Source organism: Acanthopagrus latus, chromosome 9 (genome assembly GCF_904848185.1).
Source record: "Acanthopagrus latus isolate v.2019 chromosome 9, fAcaLat1.1, whole genome shotgun sequence".
In the NCBI taxonomy this organism is placed as follows: Eukaryota; Metazoa; Chordata; class Actinopteri; order Spariformes; family Sparidae; genus Acanthopagrus; species Acanthopagrus latus.
This window is the reverse complement of record NC_051047.1, coordinates 22,262,511-22,284,133: the sequence shown is the minus strand read 5'-3', so window position 1 is coordinate 22,284,133 and position 21,623 is coordinate 22,262,511. Positions and strand designations below refer to the sequence as shown.

Genomic DNA, 21,623 nt, shown 5'->3' with positions numbered 1-21,623 from the left:
CAGTCACGATTAACATAGTTCTAGTTATGCATTTCCAGCCAGCTTATGGCCTTCTTGAGCTGTCCACCATTTTTGGAAGAGAAGCACGTAAAACATGCAAACTTAAAAGCCTCGTCTGGGAATGTGCCTTAAAGCTTAAACATATATTATATATATATATATATATATATATATATATATATATATATATATATATATATATATATATATATATATATATATATATATATATATATATATATATGAATAACACATTTAATATGTGTATTAACAACAACAAACAACAACAACATCCTAACAGTTTCGTAAGCATCTTGACCAGCTGTCAAATCTCCTCTGGGCCTCAAATATCCTGCCTTCAGGCACCACCCCTGACCTCTGTGCTGCAGAGGGAAAAGTTCATGTTTTGTCTATAAGCTGAATTTTACTGCCCCCTAGTGTCCAGAGACGGTATAAGCTACAGTCTGTTAAACCCATTTGAGTTTGGGAGCAAAGAGTGCCCAAGTCACAACACCTGACCTTGAACATTTGATGCAGGAAACAAAAATGATGAAGAGAAATTAAGATAAAAGATACAAAGCAATATAAAGTGTCATTAGAGTAAGTTTGCCCTGAGGGAAAAAGTATGATTTTTTATATCTGTATCATTGAGAGAGCACGCAGTGAGAGGTTATCATCGATTCAAACAGGGTGCACTGATTTAAATGTGCGGCGGCCCGTTTGTGCTTGAATCGAAGGGACCTTACAAAGCTGTTAAACCGGCTTTGAAAAAAAAAAAAAAGACTGATAGCAATCAGCCACACCTGGAAGGAAATCTATGCAACAGAACAGAACAGCACATTCACTCACAACACTCAGCCAGGTGGACGTTTATCTCAACCATCAGGTGGGCACTATCACTATCTGAGCATCAGCACAGGACGGCTCTAATCCCCCGACAATGACTCTTCAACACTGACGAGCAGACACAGTGGGGTTTTTCTCCTCATTCATGGCCACTTCTGTGTGTTTTCTGCATATTTGTTGTCATTAGTATACTGCACGTTGCTCATATGTAACACACAAAAAGTTTATGTTTAATTTCTAATTCATGGGACCTTGGAAAATCCTATAGCTGTACATCAGATCATTTTTAAGTTATGAGTTTTTGAAGTTTGGCCCTCTGAGCTGCAACTAAGTGTTGGTTCTGTGTAGTGTTACTGTAGTTTTATCACATCCAGAACTTACTGAGTCCTGTGTAAAGCTCTTGCTATAGCTTCAGAACTGGAAAAAAAACAAACAGTCTTTGGGTTATTTTGACTGCAGATTTTCCCGAGAAGGATAATTTTGATTTACTATTTTTGTGTGAAAGTACTGACTGACTGAAAACATTGAATATGTCATGTAACTCCTTTGTCTTTTAAAAGATTACATTCAGTGTTTTCCTGTATCTGCCTGTTACCTATTGAGCCTGTTTTTCATTGGGTTCTGGAAACTTAAAGTTATAATGGCTCGTTCTGTTCAATACCAGATGATGTCATCTCCGTGTGTCTGAACACAAAATGCCGAAATTTAGCTCAAACAGCCAAACTTCATAAAAAAAATAAAAATAAAATCATAACTTCTAAAAGTATGTAAAGTATTTGGAGTGCAGCTACAGGATTGTACAAGGTCCCATGATTTCAATAGACGTATCAACCTGAATTATTTAGCGAAAATCATGACATGAACTGCGATTCTTCTGGATATTGTGTGAGGTGGCATTGAACGAACCTTATTTGTAATGAGCTACACAACTCGCTCCCTCTGCATATAATTAAAGTCAACTTTAGTCAGCAGTCCTTTAATGCATCTTTAGAGAGGATGTTTTGATTTATACATCACAGTGAACGTAGTTAAGTCAGTGTCATGTATTATTATTCCGAGGTCTGACTCTTAATCCACAGAAATGAGAAAACTTCCAACACTTTTGTGAGCTTATAAAGATTGAAGTCTAATAGCGTAGTCTTCTACATCATCGTTTAATAAGGCAAACTTTATGAAACGAGTGATGTTTTTCTAATACACAATCATTCATTTATTGTGTCATATATCAGTGAAAAGCCATCACACAAGGACACATCCCCTTATGTTGAGCCTCCCTGTCTTAACTGTCATGCCAACTAAATTCCATAGGATGTCGCCAAAGACTACCGAATCGCAACACAAAAACAGCCTGATGCCACCTCTCATTCACCACCAGCTCTGTGAGATCTTCCTGTGTGTTCACCTTCCACTGGAATGTGAATATCTTTCAGATCTTTATCAAATAAAACCCAATTGTATGCAATCAAATCCAAGATGAACACAAGAGATTCATGTCTGTGATGTCATGCGAGGTATTCAGATCACACAAGTCATCTGATTCAACAAGGAGCTTACAGTAAAAACACCGGCTCTTGTCCTGTTCTGCTGATTGTCTGCATCACTGTTTGAACACCACAGGGTTTTGCAGGAGATGGAGACTGCGCGCCCTTCGGTTTCTTTTTTGCGCTCCCACTGAGGGTTGGAGATCCGCTGGGAGTCCCAGTGGCTCCTCCCCCCTTTCCCAGCCTGCAGAGTGGTGGGAACCGGGTACTGGGCAGCCCAAAATGGTATGCTATTTTTACCACTCTCTGCTCAATCTGAGGGCTGCTCCCTGGAGACCTGTTGCCGGCAGCTCTCCCCAAGCCGCGGAATTTAACCCTAGGACAGCTCTCCCCAGAGGTGATGGAAAACATCTGGCCAGCTGCTTGGCTACAAGGCCTGGTTGTCCGGCTTCAGTGCTATCATCTCCCACAAGACTCTTTTAGTTCTGGCCATGCAACCCCCTGTTGATCCTTATTCCCTTACAGGAATGTGAGATGTAATAATCTGATGCAGTGATGGCTGATTTTGACAGCTGCCCGCACGCTGACGGTTTTATTAAAAGTGGTCGGAAGGCTTTGGTCAAAAAGAAAACTCCCTTACAAAGTTTTTGAGAGCATCTTCATGGCGAGTGGTAGAGTAACCTTAGGTGTGGACGACATTGCTGTAATAAATCAATATTAAAGCCACTACAAAGAACTTTTTGTGGTAATTCTGGCGCCCCCTGTGGACAAAAATGATTTTGTCTAAAAAAAAGTCTTATTTTGAAATCAAGAGCTTATTTTTAATGCTCAACAGGATGCCTGGCAGTGACGTAAAGCATCTATTTGTGGCCGTGTGAGATTACATTAATGTGACACACAAACAAACAAACCTTTGTTTCAGTGCTGTCCACCAGACTACGGAGCAGCTTCTTCCCTCAGGCGTCGTGACTCCTCAGTTCATCCTCAGCACTCCGCCGTGACAATTCATTCTAATTTTATGAGTGACCCGACCCAGATAAGTCACAAGCTGACCCAGTGAGGGGCGTTTAAAGGAAAGGTTCATCCACAATAACAAGCGCTTACAGCTTAGCAGCTCCAGTGAAGGTTTGAAAAGGTTGTAAATATTGTCTTTTCAAATGAGTTTTTTGATTTTGGGTCTCAGACAAGCTGTGTAGCACCATATAGTGTCTTTAAAAAAAAAAAAAAAGAACTTTTAAAATTTTTTTTCAAAAGGTGCAATGCCGTTTTTACTGTGAAGTTCCAGAAATGTTTTGTGGTACATCAGCCTGGGGGATAGCAGACGATCACTACATCTTCACTTTTGGGTTTTTTCAGTTACTATATAAAAATAGCAAATCTTCTCAATGATGTTGCTTATGTGGCTCACATTAAGGGAATCAGTATTAAACTGAGAGACAAAAATAAACACAAGCAATAATAAAAGTACTCGACAGACTCCCAGAATAACATTTATTTATTACTGATTTTTATTTAATTTAAAAAAAGATTACTTGTAAATGTTACACTGAGTTCTACTGAAACATTTTCCATCTTCTGTCTCTCAGCACAGGTTAACATTAGGCACACGAGAATGCAGACATCATTTTACAGTTTTAGCCATCAAAACAGAAGCGAGGGGGGAGAGGAGGGGAGGATGTCACCTTTGCAAAACTGCATTGAACCTGTGCATCAAAAGTGGCATCCAGCTCAATCGTTCCCATGCAAGGGACAGCAACAAACTGATTTTGTAAGTCCCTGTGTCGCGTGTGACATTAAAAAAAATGTACAAAAACAAAACATACAAACCAAAAGGTAACCCCGGGTCTGCAAAAACATGTCTAGACCAACTTTGGCTGTGTTATTTCCCTCACAGTCACCAGAGAAACATCTGGATGACTTAGAAATCAACAGTACACAAAAAACAAACCCAACTACCAAGTACATCTAAATAAAAGCTCGTTATAGTCAACATACCTGAAAATATAACTCTCTGTCTCGTCTTCTTTGAAAGTCAAATTTGGCTTGTGTGTAAATATATGTACCAAACTTGTCCTCGAGTGTTACTAGAAAGTTGTAAAAAGCTGCGATTTCTTTCAGATACATTGAGAATCTATGGTCGTGTGTGCTTACTTTTGGTTTCTTGGAAAAATACACATTGGGTCAGAGTGGGGGGTCGAGCACTACGATAACTCAAGCTGCAGTAGGCAAGAAAAAAACGGCTATTTCACAAACACGGCAATTAAAATTAGGATACTATAGAAACCCTTTGTCCATGCCAGGGCTACAGCCTACAGAGCCTATGTACAGCTGAGGGTACAGTGAGGGCGACTGCTGTGGGTTCTCACTACGGTTTTCGTTGCTGGAAGAGAACAATCGAGACAAAGCGTTTCATTTATTGCACACAAAAGAAAAGAAAAGAAAAAATCAAAGTCTAGGGTTTTTTATCGTGGTGAAGACATCGTGGAAAGGTGCGTTACCTCCGCCTCCTCTTCCACCAAGATGTCTGTCCTGCCTCTGTCCGTATCTTTTAAATCAAAGACCCCTCCTCATAAAGCGAGAGGGTCCTCCGTGATTCAGACGTGACGTTTCTTTGAGTTAAGGATATGAATTCACTCTTCGATTAAATAAAAAGCTTGGATCACAATAAATTGTACTGTGCTTGGAGAGGAAATGGAAGTTGGTCACATGTGCAGTCAAAGAACGTACAAGGAAAAATCTCCACCACAGGTTGTCCCTTATTCAAAAAAAAAAAAGAAAAAAGAAAAAGAAAAGTTTGGCAATGATATTGTCAATAACTGATCAGGGTCAATCACCTACATGTTTTTTTTTCTCTGTTTACATTTGTACGCTGACATGTGACAAGTCATGGGACCTGTTCAATGGCACATAGGAAATTGCGGATACACACACACACACAAAAAAAACTGTTTTACAATTATCTAGCAAATTACATTTGACTTCTCAACTGCCCACCTTTTTTATTTCAGAGAAAAAAATATATATATATAGAAAATAATACAACATACAATCAAATCCATTTTTTCAGGTCATCCTCTTTTGGTTACACCGAGGTGAAAACAAGTGCAGTGTTTAAGTTCCTTTCGGAGAAAACTACTTCTGACAGCCCAAAAGTTTCCAAGTCATCTTAAATTCTAAGCCAAAGAGCGGCTTAAAAAATGGATGAGTCGAGGCCAGTTGAGGCTGGAGCTCGTCACAAAGTTCTTAGAATGACATTTCTCTCTGAATTTCAACATACAGGCAGAACAATCGTTGTCACCACTGGTATACAGAACGTCTCTTATGCTTCCGTCGAGACTCTTTTTTTTCTCCTTCCTCATCCAACTCTTTACCCCAGTTTTACAAAACACCAATGAAACACCAAATTTCTGTGGCATGCAACCCAGATACGGGCTTTCTTTGCCAAAAAAGTGGCACGTGGTTACAGCTATAGTGGTGCCATAGTAAATCTGATAAGAAGAGACTGATGGGGAGAAAAAACAACAACACAACAAGCCAAATTACTGCACTCCCATGTTTTTTGGGGGGGGGGGGGGCTTAGGGTGGGCACTGGGGCGATGGGGCTTGAGACGAGAGGTTACCGAGTGGTGCGGTGGTTTTTTAAAAAAAACAATCGCCCCCCAAATCTGAGCACTGGAACAGCACTGGAGAGCTGACGAGGGAGCCGCACTATGCCGTCATGGGCACCGACACCTCCAGCAGCCGGTTGTTCTTGCGCTTGCAGGACGCGCCGTTGCCGTTCTTTGGGCTTCCCTGGATGAATTTCACGCACACTTTGTCTTGCTTGAACTGCACCAGAAACCTGTCGCACACAGAAACATCATTAAGAATCAGCCCGGGGTGGGAGACGGCTTACGTCCCTTTGACAGGAATAAATTACATCGACTCTTCTTTTTCGATCTTACTCGTCTGAGATGTCGACGTTGATCTGCTCCTTGTCTGCGGCCTTGGCCCCGGTGCGGTGGAGTTTGGTGATGATCTCAATCAGATGTTCGCTGCTGAGTAAGAAGTCTCCTTTGATGGCTGAGGCCGAACCCTGAAGCAAAATAACAAAGTGAAAATGTGCATATTAAAACAAGGCCAACACAGATACTGCTTTTATATTTACATACAGTTATATTTACATATGTAGATTTTTCTGCCACTTTCGACCTGCTGTATTTATCGTCACCCAATGGACACCCAAAGTTTGCCAACGTGTGCTTGAAGTTACAAAAGTTGCTTGCCGTTGGATACTTGGATACTAAAAAACACTTGAAAAAGATGTACGCAATGCGGCTGGAAAGTAGCAGAGTCCCTTTTCAGGGCTTATTAATTACTAACTACTGGTTGTTGTCTGTAAAATGACAAACTGTCTCTTGTGATGTCACTCAGTGGCCAAGTTGCATTGTAATTTTAAAATAAATCTTAAATGTGACCTGTGACAAGCATTACGAGCAACTATTTTAACTACATAGAAACAGCTGATCTTCTTGCTGATGGTCTTGTTGTCTTCTTGTTTGTCCATGCAGGTCAAACAGGGGCAAAAGTTCCTTGTAGTGCATTTAACAACTTTCTCGTCTCAGTAGGCCTTAAAGGAATAGTTCAACTGGCTGAGCTTGCTTGCTGACTTTTATGTCCATCAAACCAACTCGGACTTGCAACAGGATCATCAGAGCATGAGACCATATTTACAACTATAGGTCCCCCCCCCCCTCACCTCTTTGAGTTTGAGAGCAAAGAAACCGTCACTCTGCGTGCTGACTGACACGCTGGCGAGATCCGGCAGAGGAACGCTGGCCTTCACCTGGCCCGTCTTCGAGTCAGCCAGGACGACGTTCTTCTTGGTCAGCAGGAAGATTCGAGCCGTGCCCTTCGGAAAAAGAGAGCAGAGACCGTTCAGGCCCGCTGTCAACATGACAATACTGTGCCAAAACGGCGAATGCGGAGACCGAGATGTGTTTTTAAGTGCCTCTTCTTTCTCTGTGATCTTTAAAACTTGGACAGAGTTAGGAGTAAAAACACAATACACCTGTCCAGACATGTCTGCTGTCTGCTGGAACAAAAATAATGCCAATTGTTAGGATGTCAGACTGCTGCACAGCTGGGTGAATCACCCATCAAAACAACCTAATAGTTTTGTGCTCCGCTTGGCCTGTGTGGAAAAGTGGAGCGCAACTCTAAACAGCAGGTCACTCTGTAACCACGGCTTATATCTTGGGACTTTTTCGGCTCTTACAAACGAGCTGAATGGATTGGAAATGTCTTAGTGTGAGTCATCTTTTCTTACCTTCCCGTTGGCCCTGTTAATCTTGTTGACCACATCAGCCAGCAGGACCTTTTCCTCCACTGCGCTGTTGAGTTTCTGATATTTGGGGTTCTTGCTGATCTCCAGGTAGTCTCCTTTGAAAGGCTGGTTCACGCTGAGAGAGAGAGAGAGAGGTACAGACATAATAGATGCCGGTTGTTCATTTAATCAATTATTTATTAAACAGTGGGTCATCAAATATTACTCCTTTATGCCGATTCTATGAAATAAAGAGCAGTGGATGTCAGTTACCTGCTCGGGTAGAGAGCCTTTTTATCCTTGAAGAGCTCACTGGCCTCCAGCTTCTCCTCATATACTGCTTTCTTCTCCTCTGTGAACTGGCTCCTGTACTTCTTGCACTGAACATTCACACACACACACACACACACAACAGAAATTAAGCTGAGGGTCATTATTGTTGAATGTTCCATCATTTGATCTGCCTTTCCAACACTTTATCTTCAGGTTTCTAATGTTTTGCGGATCTTATAATTTGTTGCTCATCTCACGCTCTGTATGTATATTTGATCAGTAATTGACAGGCTCACTACCTCAGGTGTTTGTGTTTTGACAGTTGTATTGATTGTCTGTTACAGGCTGCAGCTCGAATATAACGATTTTTTTTAAATATAGTGAAATGCCTGACTTCCATGCCAAGAAGCTGAGGGACTATTCAGATATTTCAAAACAATAAAAAACAGTCATGGAGCAAACCATAGTCACATGGCGGCTATTTTCCTTTTTATTTACCGCTGTGTTCCTGGTTGCAAGTCCTATAAATGTATGGAAGCTGACAAACTGTCTTTTAATTTGCTGTTCATTTGATGAGGAGTCAAATAACAGTTTCTCAAATTCCTACCTTTGAGCATAGCCACATTTCTAAATTTACATAATGTTGCAACATCTGCAAAGTAACTAAGTAAAATGTACAATATTTTCATCCCAGAAGTATAAAAGAAGTGTAAAATGTAATACCACTGAAGTGAAAGTTCCTCAAAATGTACAATACTTTAAAGTAAATGCACCTGGTCACATGTTTACTTCACTCAACCATGTGCCGGAGAGCATTAGACGGGGCGAATCTGATGAAGCTAAATGCAAAACAAGTAGCTCCCACCTTCATGTTTTTAATGTTACTGTTAATAAATGTCAGTCGTATCCTGGTGTGTGCTGTATTACTGATAGTTTGATCTATAGTGCATCAGACGTTTACTATGAACGTATAAATCATGAAATAACAGAAGAATTCAGCATGACTGGTTATTTGTGACCGACCCTCCACAGGTGGAAGATTCTCCGCAGCTCTTTGTGGGCTCCGTCCAGAAAGCGGTAAGGCCTGGTGGGCCAGTTCTTGTCTATGGGTGACATGGGGGGCATGTTGCTCTTCAGGCCCAGGAAGTACTTTTGCATCTAGACACAGGGACATTAATGAAAACTGTGAGGCAGGTTAAAGGACATTGTAGCAAATATTTAATGAAAAACAACAAATGTGCAAGCTGCTGTGTGCAAAACAGTGAAGTTTGTTCTTTTCAGCCTTTTCTTACAATTCTCTGGATGGTGAAGTCGTAGATCTTCTTGCCGGCGTTCGCCCTGAAGAACTTCCTGTACTCTCTGCGAACCTTTTACAGGGAAAGAAAGTAAACAATAAACAAACTGTCAATCAGCTGTGTCCACCCATTAGTGTGATGTGAAGCGGGGAGGGAAGAACGAAAACACACCGATAGGACGGTGACAGTGTACACATACATCACTTCAGTAACAGACGTTTGGTTAGTCACAAACATTGAACACCTGCAACAGACAAAGTCAAATCCAAGCTGCTGGAATTAATTAAAATGACAACAATTATCAAAGTAATTACTGTAAAGTCAATGATGGTTATGACAAACAACCTTCATGCCGACCCCAATTGCACAAATTGAGCCGTGGACCGGTGCGTTGCGAGGTGCAGGACGGGTCAATTAACATGATGAGAAAGATTAACGCGCCGGCAAATGACCAGTGTGACGACAGTCATTCTTCTACAGACCAGACGGACGCGCAACATTTAATCAACAAAAGTGACGACACACACACACACACACACACACACACCAACACGCAGACTTGACACACCTAAAGACAGAGAAATAACAAGCAGAACAAATACTGTTGGATATACAAAAAACAGTGCTGCTTCATACGGGGGTTAGTTGCCACGACACAGAAGAAGCAGACAGAGGAGGATGGATGGAAAAGAATAGACAGACACAGACAGCCTCTGCCATGTCAGTCAGGCTGTGTTGGGTTTAAATCTTCTGCATTAAAAAAAACAAAAAGGAGGAAAACAGCAGCTGTCTCTGAATAATTATCTAAACTTTAAATCTTTATCCTCAGTAATTAAAGGAGGAAATGTAGCCTCACCTGCGCTACCTTTGGATTCCATTGATTTATTGCTTTTAAACCCTCAGCTGAAATCCATTACTTTTGCTGCACTGAAACCTTCAGACAATCTTCTACCACCAAATCTGACTGTTGATTGAAATCGATGCTTGGACGACGTGCAGCTACCTCAGGCCACAGCAGGATAAATCCGAGGCTACCCTCACCGCCTCCCCGGCTGCAGTCTCTCATCCTAACCCTGTTTCTCTTAATCACATCCCCGTGTTGTTAAGGTGTCATTTTGGACTCCACGCTCTGCTTTGATGCACACGTCAGACACATTACCAAACCAGCCTCCCCCCCCCCACCTTCAGAACATCTCCAGACTCTGCCGCTCACTCTCCCACTCTGTTGCTGAGACTAATCCATGCTTCCATTACATCCAGACTTGATAACTGTAATTCCCCTCTTTTTGGCCTCCCTGCTCTGGGGTTAAAACGATTACAGCATGTCCAGAGTACTGGCAGAGCGTCACAGCAACACTTTCAACAACTACACCGGCTCGCGGTTCAATTTCCCGTCATGTTTAAAACTTCTCCCACTTGTCTGCAAGTCTCTTAATGGTTTGGCACCTTCCTACCCGTCCCATCTTTTACATCCTTACTCCTTTACTCCCCGACTCACTCACTACATTCCTCCAATGCCAAACTTCTCTCAGAGCCTTCAGTGTGGCTGGATGTACTCTCTGCTTTGAGTAGTCATTTTCTGATTCTCCCTAATGTGCATACTATGATTGTGTTTCTGATGGACTAGTATTATCATTATTGTCTTCTTTCACATCTGACAAATAAAATGTCCTCTTCTTATTATCAGTCTCAATCAGAACTTCTCCAAATAAGGCTACAGATCGCTTGGGGATAAAACAGGAAATATTTTCTCTTTTGATTTAAGTGAACTTTCCCTTTAAGCTGTGACTTCAGTTATTAGTTTCCAATGTGTTGAAAGCTGCAAGCAGTTAGCAGCATAAAGTGTGATGACAGCACTTGGCAGAGACTGGCTTCCTGTAGAAGCATGCAAAAAAAAAAAAAAAGAAAAAGTGGACGGTTGTGGAGGATGAAGAGGGGTCAGGGGTGATGAGTGGGTGCCAGACTTGGTGATGGCTGCGCCGTGGGGCTGGTAGGTACCTTGAGTCCCTGCCAGTAGGCCCAAATCACAGCGACAGCGTGCTTACGCCTGGCCTCTTCCTTCAGTCGCCTCAGCTCCCTGCGAGCCTGTTCGGGGGGTGGGCGGGAAGAGACAGAGAGCGGGAACAAATGAAGCGAGAGAAGGTGAGAGGAGGAGGAGGAAGAGGAGGAGGAGGAGGAGGGGGGACATTGTTTTTTTTTCTTTTTTTGCCTGAGGTCAGCAAACATCACACACACACACACACAAACACACTGCACACCAGCAATCTGTGACCATCATGAGACTGTAAAAGTACAGCTCTACAGCGCCAGACTCCAGAAAACAAATATGGCACACTGAGGGTCATTTCAACATTTATCAGGGGAGCTTCTGTAACGGAAACAGACTCGAGGCTTTTTTAGTGGAACGGGAGGAGAGCAGAAGTCGTAAGTCAGGCAGCAGAGGTCCCCTCAACCGAGTTCCATCTAAAAAAAAAACAAAAAAAAAAAAACAAGACAAACTGTGCTGCGATGCAGAGAGTAAACATGCATTAACTACACAGGAAGGAAGGAGTCATGCAGACGGCAGGCAACATGCACACTGGTGAGGCACGGACCTTTGGAGGAAGAAGCTGAACTGTCAGTGAGGTGTGTGTCTGACTGTGTCTTCTGTGGAATGGGAGGTTGCCAATGTAACGTAGAGATGAGCGAGTACACCGTTACCCTGTGTGCCTGATATCTGGCTTGTTGTCTTTATTTTTATTTTTAAAAGATCCTCTATTGACGTGATTAGGAAGAGGGCTTACTCCTGGGGGAAAAACTGAACTGATGGAAACATTGCCAGAGAACTTTTATTGATTTGTTTGGGAAGAGGGTTCACTAGGGACATAATATAGAAACACAACTTAATAACAAACTAAATTTCTATCTTCTGATGTTTATGGTTGAATCCTTGAGGGGTGATGTTTTTGTGTTTAGCTCTAAAAATGTAGTTTTAGTGAAATAAACTTTAACCATAAACCTTAATAGTAGATGGTGGTCAGGGCATAAAACCAATGATTTGCTGATTTTTAGAATATCTTTAGGAATCCAGACACCATCATTTTACAATGGCATAGCTGTCAGTGCTGAAAGAAAAACAATGTTTTAATCGAAATCCAAATTAAATTCTGACCTTCAAGTTGAAAAGTCAAATCTTTTATTTGCGGTATAGTGACACCCCTATTTATTGCTATATTTATTATTTATTAGAAAACTATTTACAGAAAAGCCTCAGAATTGAGTTTTAGATGATTAATTTTGATCCAGGAGTAAGAGAAGTACTTACAAAACAAAATAAAAATGGCCCAATTTTCCTTCATCACAAGTATGTATAATAACACGTGCTGCTCGCACTGTACTTGCACAAAGTACATTATCTGTACTTGATTAATAATTTTAAGCCAAGTACTCGCTCAACCCTTGTACTTACATGAGCAAGATTACACTGTCACCTGGCAGGCAGAGCTGGCAGACTTTTCACTTCAGCCTCCAGTAGACGGGTGTTTATATGAGAGGGTGTTTGGTAACCTGCCTTACATCACAAATCACAATGTTGAGCATGGGTTGGACAGAATGATGGTTATGTTGAGGATTTTTTTTTTTTTTTTTTTCTGAGGGGGAGGAATGGGATGGGATGGGAGGAGGAAGGTCGACGAAGGCGGCAAGTCACATAGTCACGGCAAGTCAAGTCAACAGGCTTCCCAAATACCTTGGTGCCCTGCCAGCCGGCCCAAATGACCGACACGGCATGTTTATTCCTCGCCGCCTCCTTCAGCTGACGCAGCTCTCTCCGGGCCTGATGGGAAGCGGTGGCAGTTTGCGGAGGAGGTTAATTTCAGTGACAGTCAAAACTTAATTGTTCCAGGGTAGGAACTGGGTAGGTGTTATGTTAAAAAAAAAAAAAAAAAAAGCATGACGAGCAGACATAGACGAAGGACAACAAAAGATGTCAAGAGGTGGGACGACGGGTGGCTGACATGCGAGCAGCTTTTAGTGTCTGCTGCTGCTCTTTGACTCGGAGCATGCTTTAGAAGAATGAACTAAAACGTGTGGGGGAGTCTGGATTATTACGACATTATCTAGAGCTTTCTAAAAGATGCTGACCAGTGATGTCCGCTACGAACAAAGTACACTGAACGAATAATCTTTAACTGCATCTGTAATGAGTCAGAATCGACATTTATCGGCAGGCTGTGAGACCTTGAAATGAAACAGATGCCAAACAGCCCAGGATATCTCGAATGATAACACAGTGACTGCTGATAAGATAATGATATGATTTACATGCAGGCTACAAAGTCTGCATGGTGACTGATTATACACAGCCACCGTGGTTAAGTAGCAACATATGTGCCATCGTACAGAGATAATTCTGTGCTTATTTATAAGAGCTTCCTGGTGTTTTGCTGTCAGCGTATCAGTATATTAAAAGGGAGGCTTTCTCAGCACGATAGCGCAGTGAAAGTCATCTGTGTGGTGGGCACCGTATGGTTGAACTAATGAGATTATAGAAGAGGAACGTTAAAAACGCCACATTGGATGGAAAGCAAACCAAAGACACACAAATTCAAAACATGTGAGCCACATTAAAAGGATCTGAGTTTGGCTATGTTTTTAGGAGATACGTTTGAAAGGCTAGTTTTGATCGGTGACGCCACAAAATTTTAAGGACTAAAGCGAGACAATTCTACATGTGTGACAGCGACGAAACAGAAGACAGGACGAACAAGGATGAGGGAACGTTAATCAGGCCAGTGCATAACGGAAGGACTTTGGACTGAGGTTTATTCTAAGAGGCCGCTACTTTATTAGGCAGTGTCATAGCGAGAATGAGATGGGACGGGACACGGTGGACAGGGATGACAAGACAGCTGGGACAGAGACACACTACTGGGGCTGAGGGGTTGAAATACCTTGGTTCCCTGCCAGTATGCCCAAATTACTGTCACAGCGTGTTTATTCCGCGCTTCTTGTTTTAGACGTCTCAGCTCCATCCGAGCCTGTCGGGACGCGACAGGCGTTGGGCGAGACGGGTTTGAAGATGTGAGAGAGAAACAGAATCGAGAAAATGAAAGAGGAGAGAAGAGTAGGGGGGAGAAAAAAAAAAAGGAGAGAGAGAGAAGTGGCAGTTGTGTGATCAGCAAAAGAAGCAGGATTAAAAAAGGGAAACAGCAGCAATGACATCAAGGATAGCTTTGTTAAAGAACTGCTGTAATACTGTTGGGCCATTAGGCAGGAACACTGCATGAGATGAAAAAAAGTGTTAAAGAGCTGTGTTTTTTTTCTTAATCATGATCATGAACTCTGTATGAAACCCAGGCTGATTCTCTGCGGAGGTAAACACCACTTTAAATGCGTCAGTACCTGGGTGCCGTGCCAGAAGGCTGAGATGGTGGTCACTGCCTCCTCGCATCGCTTCTGATATTTCAGTTGTCTCAGGAGTTTCCGGGCCTAGCGGAAATATAACAAGCAAACAGTTATTTCTGTCATAATTGCTTCCTGCTACATTTTAATCTGAGCAATTCACATGAAGGTACGCACCTGCCATCCTCTGGTGTAGGACTGCACCAAAGTGGTGGCGCTCTTGATCCTCTGGTATTTCTTTTGTTGCTGTGAGATGGAAAAAAAAATGAAGAAAAGATAGGAACTTAAAAACACTGAATGCATGATTCTGTTTTTCTTTTTTGCTTTATGTGTTTTGAGGGCATTCCTGCAAAAACAGGGGGCCTCACCGCGTATCGGCGGTACCAGGCTGACACCACTATCTGACTCTTCTTCAGCAGCAGGAACTGGGTGCGGCACTTCCAGCCACGGTAGATCTTCTGAATGAGCGTGGCCAGATCTTGCAGGCATTGCCTCCTCCTCTCCTCCAAGAAGAAGAGCTGTGAGGAAGAGGAGAGGAGAGCGTTCATGTACCAATATCTAATTCTCTTTTGGCGAGTACAGTGCTCTTTGACCCTACATAATAAGAGGGGAAAGGAAAGATATAAAAAGGTATAAAAAGGAAGCTAAAAGGGGGAAAATGCTCCACCTGTGAGATCAATAAAAATATATTCTTACTGAGCAAATACTGATTTTATACTGAAGTACAAAGTCCAATCGATCTGCGGGGGGGAAATAACCCTTTCCTGTGTGGGCTTACAGTAAGACAGTAAAAGCGTGACCCGTGTGAATCGACTTATCTTCCTCAGGAGATGTCAGTGCAAGCTTTTTATTGTCCTGCTGTAAACCACTGCAAAGTTCATCTGCAGGCAGAGTATCTTCTGATATCGCTGCATGGCATACACAAATTTCTAAATTACATAATTTTATGTTTATGGGAGTAGCTTATTTATATATCACACTCAGAACTGCGTTCAACACTGATTTCTTGATTCAATTAGGAATATTTCAGTTATGATACCTATTTTGCTCGGATATGGTAGAAATACTGAGAGAACGACTCCTGTATAGTGTACAAGGATAATAATATAACCTGGAGCTTTATTGAAAACCTTCCTCGATGATGCTGATACCTTGACTTTGATGCCGGTTCCTGAATGATACAGCTTTTGATACCAATTTTATGAAATCCACTTTAACAAAAGTCTCGAGACAGCCAATCAGCGGCACTATTAGATCTTGGCACAACAAGCGTGCTGCATGCTTATTGGCTCACTGACGCTGATGAGATCAACTCCTCAGGTGTTGATTTTCTCGTATCAAATGACAAGACGTTTTTCGATACCTGAAAGCAGCGAGACTAATCGGCCTGTATCGCAAAAGTATCCAAGTTCGATATGGCAGAGGCAGCACGCCTGTAAGTTACACCATCCACACTTTAAGCTTTACAAAATGCACTATAGCAACAGCAATTTAAACTACAAGGTGTGGCTATTTTAATTAAACGTTAAAAAGACAAATACTGTCTGAAAACGTGGGTCAACATCCACCCAACTACACCCTATGCAGTGATTTGCAGCTGCAGATACATAAGGCAGATAAGTTGATGAGACCGAAAAAAAGCAATTATAGAAGCAAAAAAATTCCCCCGGTATGAGATCATGTTATTCCAAGCTTTGTTTGGTCTTTTTGCTGGGTGGGGAGAGCAGTCCATTCAAACGCTGCAGGCTCGAGCGGTCGAAGAGCCTACGAGCGCCGAGTAAAGAAGCTCATTTCCCATGTTCGACGGCTAAGTGAAACCATGTGTTTTCAGAGTTGCATGCTAATTGCTGAAGCGGGGGCTCCGAGTGCAGCCCACCCCTGCTTTACAAACATCTTACTGTGAGAAAACAGGGCTGCTGAGCACACTGGATCCAAACCTTGAGACGTTCAAACACGGCTTGATCTATCAGAGCGCGCAGCAGATGTCAGAATTGGCTGGAATACATGTTTATCTGTGTTTTCTACCGTTTTTGGGTTCCTGATGAAGATCTTGGAGCGTCCGTAAGCAAACTCGTCCGTCGGGACCTGGAGGTCGGCCATCAGCACCTCCACTCCTTCCCTGTGGGGAGCCAGAAGGGTCACATGGGTCATCCAAAGCATACTTGAGATTTCAAGTGCCCATAATAAACCATAAAATCAAGTCTATAGAAGTAGTTTGAAGATTCTGGACACAAGAGAGATGCTGGATATGAACGGCATTGAGGATGTTTGAGAAACAGACAGAGGAACGTTGATTAAAAGGAGAAGGAGTCTAGAGAAACATGTGGAGAGAGGAAATAAGAAAACCACACAAAGCACCAGGGGACGGCTGAACAACAAGATGCCCATGTGCGGTAGAGCAGATAGGAATCAGTGCTTTTACCAGCACAGAGGATGAAACATGCGAGTCTGGCTGATATGGAACGGAGGAGACAGATAAGGATGAAATGTCTCAACATGTTGTGGTTCGGAGAGGGGACGGTTCATCTCTGCTGGTGTATGCTGCAAGTTTCTGAGAGGAGCATTCAGAGGAGTTTCATGCGGAGTATGCAAATTGCTGAAACTCTGTGTGTGTGTACTGTAAGTAATAATTAGGCTGGATAATAGAGTGCTGCAGGGATGACGTGTTTTTGTGGGCCAACCAGGAAGTTAACATCACTCTGGTTCCCTTCATGTGGATTTTTGGATACTGTAGAAAATAAGCTCACTAAAGTAAATGATATTTGTTGTTGTTCAGCAAGATAATCTTCACAAATTAATTATTCTGCAGTATGACTTTTTGAAATGTAAATGCAATCGCCAGAAAAGCAAACACCAAACAAACACTTTGGTTGCGTGACTTCAGCGTCTCCCTTGCTGAAGTTCTTGCAGTCCTATTCTCTACACACTTTACTGTACATCTGATAAATGTGCGAGTTGTAGAATAGTTTAGAAGAGAGTAGAGAAGCTTTTGTGTTTTGCTTGATGATGTTTAATGTCCTCGACACCCTCTGTAGAACTGACTGTCTTTGATACGAAGGAAATAAATGCTAATTTCCACGTTTCAAGGTTTATTCCTGCTGCAAATCTAGTCACTACATCTGAAGTTAAGGATTATTTTTAAGCATTAATTAATCTGTGGATTGTTTTCATGATTAATCAGTTAACATTTAGTCTAAAATGTCACAAAACTGCATCAACATTAAAGGTCCTTTCCTTGAAAAAGACCATATATGGTTTATATCTGGCCGTATGCCGGGTGAACTGTTGTGAAGTTCAGCAGATTATTTCCCCCCTTTGAACCTTTGCTCACCCAGGGAAAGTCATTTGAGCCCTTTTCCAACAATAACCTGCATCACATTCTCATAGCTCAACACAGCCTCACCTGGGACCTGACCACTACGACTACAGTCTATTAGTGCTGGTCACAGTCGCTCTGCTGGGAGCAGTCTGAGGTTCGGTGCCTTAGTTAAAGACACCTGAGAGCGTTTCTCACTTTCCACTCTCACTTTTTCCTCACAAAAGCCTCAGAGGGACTTGTTTGGCAGGCTTCCAGTAACAAAACAAACCCCTTCTCTACTCCCCCCACCCGCCCTGCAATTAGCCACCGCCTCAGCATAAACACAACCATTACCTGGCAGGTCCTCTCCAGTGGGGCCAGGTCCGTTTGCAGAGCATTTTGTAGCGTTCCAGGCAGGGCTCGTAGGCCTGGCGGAAGGCGTAGCCCGCTCTCCTCACGCGGACGTTCTCCATCAGGCCCAGGTAGCGCACCTGATGGCAGACCAGAGACTCGGTGAAGATGTGGGAGGCCTTCTTGTCATTGGGCTTGATGCAGCTGGGAAGCGAGAAGAGACGACACCGAGGTCAGACTGATGCATGGAGTCCTCTTACAAGTTATGACCGGCTGGGTTTAGCTTGTTAGCCTGCTCACTTTACAGTCAATTTACCAAGCATTTAAAAATATCAGAGGCCAAAAAAAAACCTCACACAAAAACAACAATACTCCTAGTGTCCTGAAATGGCAGGCTATTAACTGATAAACACTCTGTGTGAACTCACCGGATGTAGTTCGGGTTCTTGGTCTGCAGGTTCCTCATCAGCGTACCCACTGAGGCTTTGAACTGGGACCCAGCGGTCGGTGGTCTCTTCAGGTTGACTTTGGCTGGGTTGCCTTCAGGAAACAGCTGTTTGATGAGGCTTTGGGTGGCCTTGTACATGGCCTGCGACAGGTCCCGATACAACAGGTCGTTGTTCTTGTCTACGAAGCCCTCCACGCGGTACAGCACCTTCACGCGAACGGGAGACAAAGAAGAAAAAATTGAGTATAAACTTCTTCTCTTCGTACTTTTGTTTCTCATGCATCTCACGACTCGTGTCCAGCACCTTGCCGGCGTAGTGCTGGATGCGGAAGCAGCTGTGCGGCAGGCTGTGGTCGGTGAGGAACTTTGAATTCTTGCTGAGGCGACTCTCAAAGTGCTGGTGCTCGGCGCAGATGGTGTTCAGTTTGTCCAGGAAGGTCTCGTCGGTGACCGTCCCCGGCCTCAGGCACTCCTCGTCCAACATGGCCAAGATGCCATTTTGATGCTGGACATAAACAGACAGGCAGAAAATGGACAATTACCATCAAGAGCTCAATACTCAAAAATTATATTCATTATTATTGTGTGTCTTTGTGGCTTCCAAAATGCTTTTGAAAAGTGCTGCAAAAGTCACACTTCATCATACTAAACCGGTTCGTGGTGGAGAAACTGGAAGAGTGACTCACATTCTCAATGAGGTCGCAGATAATGGCGTTGTTGAAATATTCAATGTTGGTCCATTCGATGCCCTGTGACAAAATAAATGAAGGTCAAAGGGACAATAGCTTTTCTCTCCTTTCATTAGCGCTAATAAGACGTGTTCTCTACACCAGCTCTGCTCTCACAGAGGAGTGTTTGACGGAGTAACACTCTTGAATGTGCCAGTTTTGCAAAACAACACTGAGCACCTGCTCCAGTACCTGAAAAAAAGACATTCAGCTAATCAGTGCTGCTCTCACAATGACCCTCAAGTACTGTAGACTTTACACTTGAGGCTGTTAGACTGAACTGACAGCAGAATAAATCAGAAGGTGAAGTGTGCCTTGTGTAAGATGTTGTGTGAAGCAGAGCTAAACAAACAGACTTATTCTGTAGTAATTGTCATGCGTATATTCAGCTTTTTATAAGTTTGCAATAATATTTATTTTTGGTTACACATTGACATCGCCTCCTCCGAGCAACAGCATCTCTTCTTCAAGCTTTAAAAATCAAACTGGATGAAGAACGTTTCTTGTATTCATGTTTGTATTTCTACTTCTATTCTTAGTCCATTGGTGATATCTTAATGAGCCTGTCGTGATAGTTACATGATTCCTCCAACATGATGCCAGAACAACTAGGATTTCATTTATTGTTTTGGTTGTGTGGTTTTTTTCTCAACAATCTTTTCTGGTTTTGTTCTTTTAATTTAGGATTTTTTTTTCCAAGTTCTTTACTCTTTGAAAGGGTGTACTTTCATTATTATGCCATCACATTTCATTCGATCAGTGCTGTCTATGTTATACCACATCAAGACATTTAACATGAACATAAAAAAGTCTAATAGAAGGGTCTAATGAGAACAACTGTTACAGTTAAAGTTACAGTTCCTGTTCTTTTACTGAGCTGCATTCATGAACTTGAATTCTTCGAAATTATTAAAATGAAATCTAAAATGTCTGTACATCCACCCTCATCTTCACTGGGCCTTCTCTCCGGCTCCGGCTCCACCTCCAGAGGGAAAACACTCTCCATCTTGCCCTCTTAAAAAACAGCCGTCGTCTATTGAAAAATCCACCAACATATAATTCACAGCTGCTGATGGGTTGGGAGCATAGCTTGGGTTGATGTAAGCGATGTGACAGATATTTTAAGGGGGGGGAGGGCATAGAGAAGGTGTGGCTTAGACTGACGGGTGACTGGCCACATTCCTGATTGGTGGTCCTCCCTCCTTTCTCTGGCGCTGTGGTATTTTCCCATGCAGGATACTGGATAGAGGCCAGGAGTGGAATATCATTGGTGGTGCTGTTAGTATTGAAGGGGTGTGGGGGTCACCGCTGCAGCGCTCACATACATAGAGCTTTGAAAACAAACAGAGCTTAAAGGCCCCACGACAGGGGGGAGTGTTTACTCTCGCTGGAGTGAGGGATCACTTCCGTCCCTGAGACTCCACAGAGGGGAGACGGGAGAATAAACTCAGAGTGTGATGGACGACGGGGACGGGATAGAAGGCATATATGAAGTCGAAATTTGCCTCGGGTCGAAGGCAGGAATGTGGGATTTCGCCGAAAGTCACACAAGAGGTTAAACGGATGAGTGACAAGAGCAGGTTGGGATCACGCAGCAGGGGCCCGGCGATGATGAACTGCCAGCACGGCAAACTGAGTGCCGACATGTTGAATGATGTAGATGTACAGTTGCAGGTGAGAGAGTGTTTCCAGCCCTACAGCCTGGGCATGATGGGTAATCCGTCCACTGCCAGTCTACTCATGAGTACGTGGATTACGTGTGTGGTGCATGTGTTAAAGCACTATGGCTGCGATGAGTGATTATTTTCATTTTCCACTGATTTTTTTGAGTTTATTAAGGGTAAAAAATGCTCGTTACGATTTCAGAGAGCTCAGATTGAGGTCTTTAAATTGCTTCCTTGTCCAAAACCCAACAACTTTTCATTTACCATCATGAGTGACAAAGAGGAGAAGCAAATCATCATATTTAAGAAGCTGGAACCAGCAAATATTTGAGTTTTTTGCTTGAAAAATGACCGAAACGAGCGCTGCAACTCTAGAACATACCTCTCTGACGTACTCCTCCTGCTCCTCGCGCAGGGTCAGCTCGATGAAGATCTGCTGCAGCTTCTCGTTGCAGTAGTTGATGATGAACTGCTCAAAGCTGTTGTCCTGTCAGAGCAGCAACCGGAGGAAATAATTACAGTTAGTCCCAGCCAGCGTCGACGTGTTGAATC

At 42.9% G+C, this 21,623-nt stretch overlaps 1 protein-coding gene across 4 annotated transcripts in view; it reads right to left on the bottom strand.

Moving 5' to 3' along the window:
* Positions 1 to 3,804: 3,804 nt before the first annotated feature.
* The window catches only part of myo1b (myosin IB), a 67,141-nt gene continuing 49,322 nt past the window's right edge, over positions 3,805 to 21,623 (bottom strand). Inside the window, exons 14-32 of one of the 4 annotated variants that reach the window (XM_037108872.1) lie at positions 21,454 to 21,558; positions 19,366 to 19,428; positions 18,984 to 19,184; positions 18,660 to 18,886; positions 18,235 to 18,435; positions 16,608 to 16,701; positions 14,951 to 15,100; positions 14,760 to 14,828; positions 14,583 to 14,669; positions 14,132 to 14,218; positions 12,928 to 13,014; positions 11,199 to 11,285; positions 9,198 to 9,272; positions 8,929 to 9,063; positions 7,906 to 8,012; positions 7,636 to 7,768; positions 7,066 to 7,218; positions 6,272 to 6,402; positions 3,805 to 6,168 (exon numbers count right to left, since the gene is read on the bottom strand). In XM_037108872.1, the coding sequence (XP_036964767.1) occupies positions 6,036 to 6,168; positions 6,272 to 6,402; positions 7,066 to 7,218; positions 7,636 to 7,768; positions 7,906 to 8,012; positions 8,929 to 9,063; positions 9,198 to 9,272; positions 11,199 to 11,285; positions 12,928 to 13,014; positions 14,132 to 14,218; positions 14,583 to 14,669; positions 14,760 to 14,828; positions 14,951 to 15,100; positions 16,608 to 16,701; positions 18,235 to 18,435; positions 18,660 to 18,886; positions 18,984 to 19,184; positions 19,366 to 19,428; positions 21,454 to 21,558 (2,325 nt within the window). In that variant the 3' untranslated portion in view covers positions 3,805 to 6,035. The remainder of the gene's footprint in view (positions 6,169 to 6,271; positions 6,403 to 7,065; positions 7,219 to 7,635; positions 7,769 to 7,905; positions 8,013 to 8,928; positions 9,064 to 9,197; positions 9,273 to 11,198; positions 11,286 to 12,927; positions 13,015 to 14,131; positions 14,219 to 14,582; positions 14,670 to 14,759; positions 14,829 to 14,950; positions 15,101 to 16,607; positions 16,702 to 18,234; positions 18,436 to 18,659; positions 18,887 to 18,983; positions 19,185 to 19,365; positions 19,429 to 21,453; positions 21,559 to 21,623) is intronic. The other 3 variants (XM_037108873.1, XM_037108874.1, XM_037108875.1) reach the window with 3 other exon arrangements.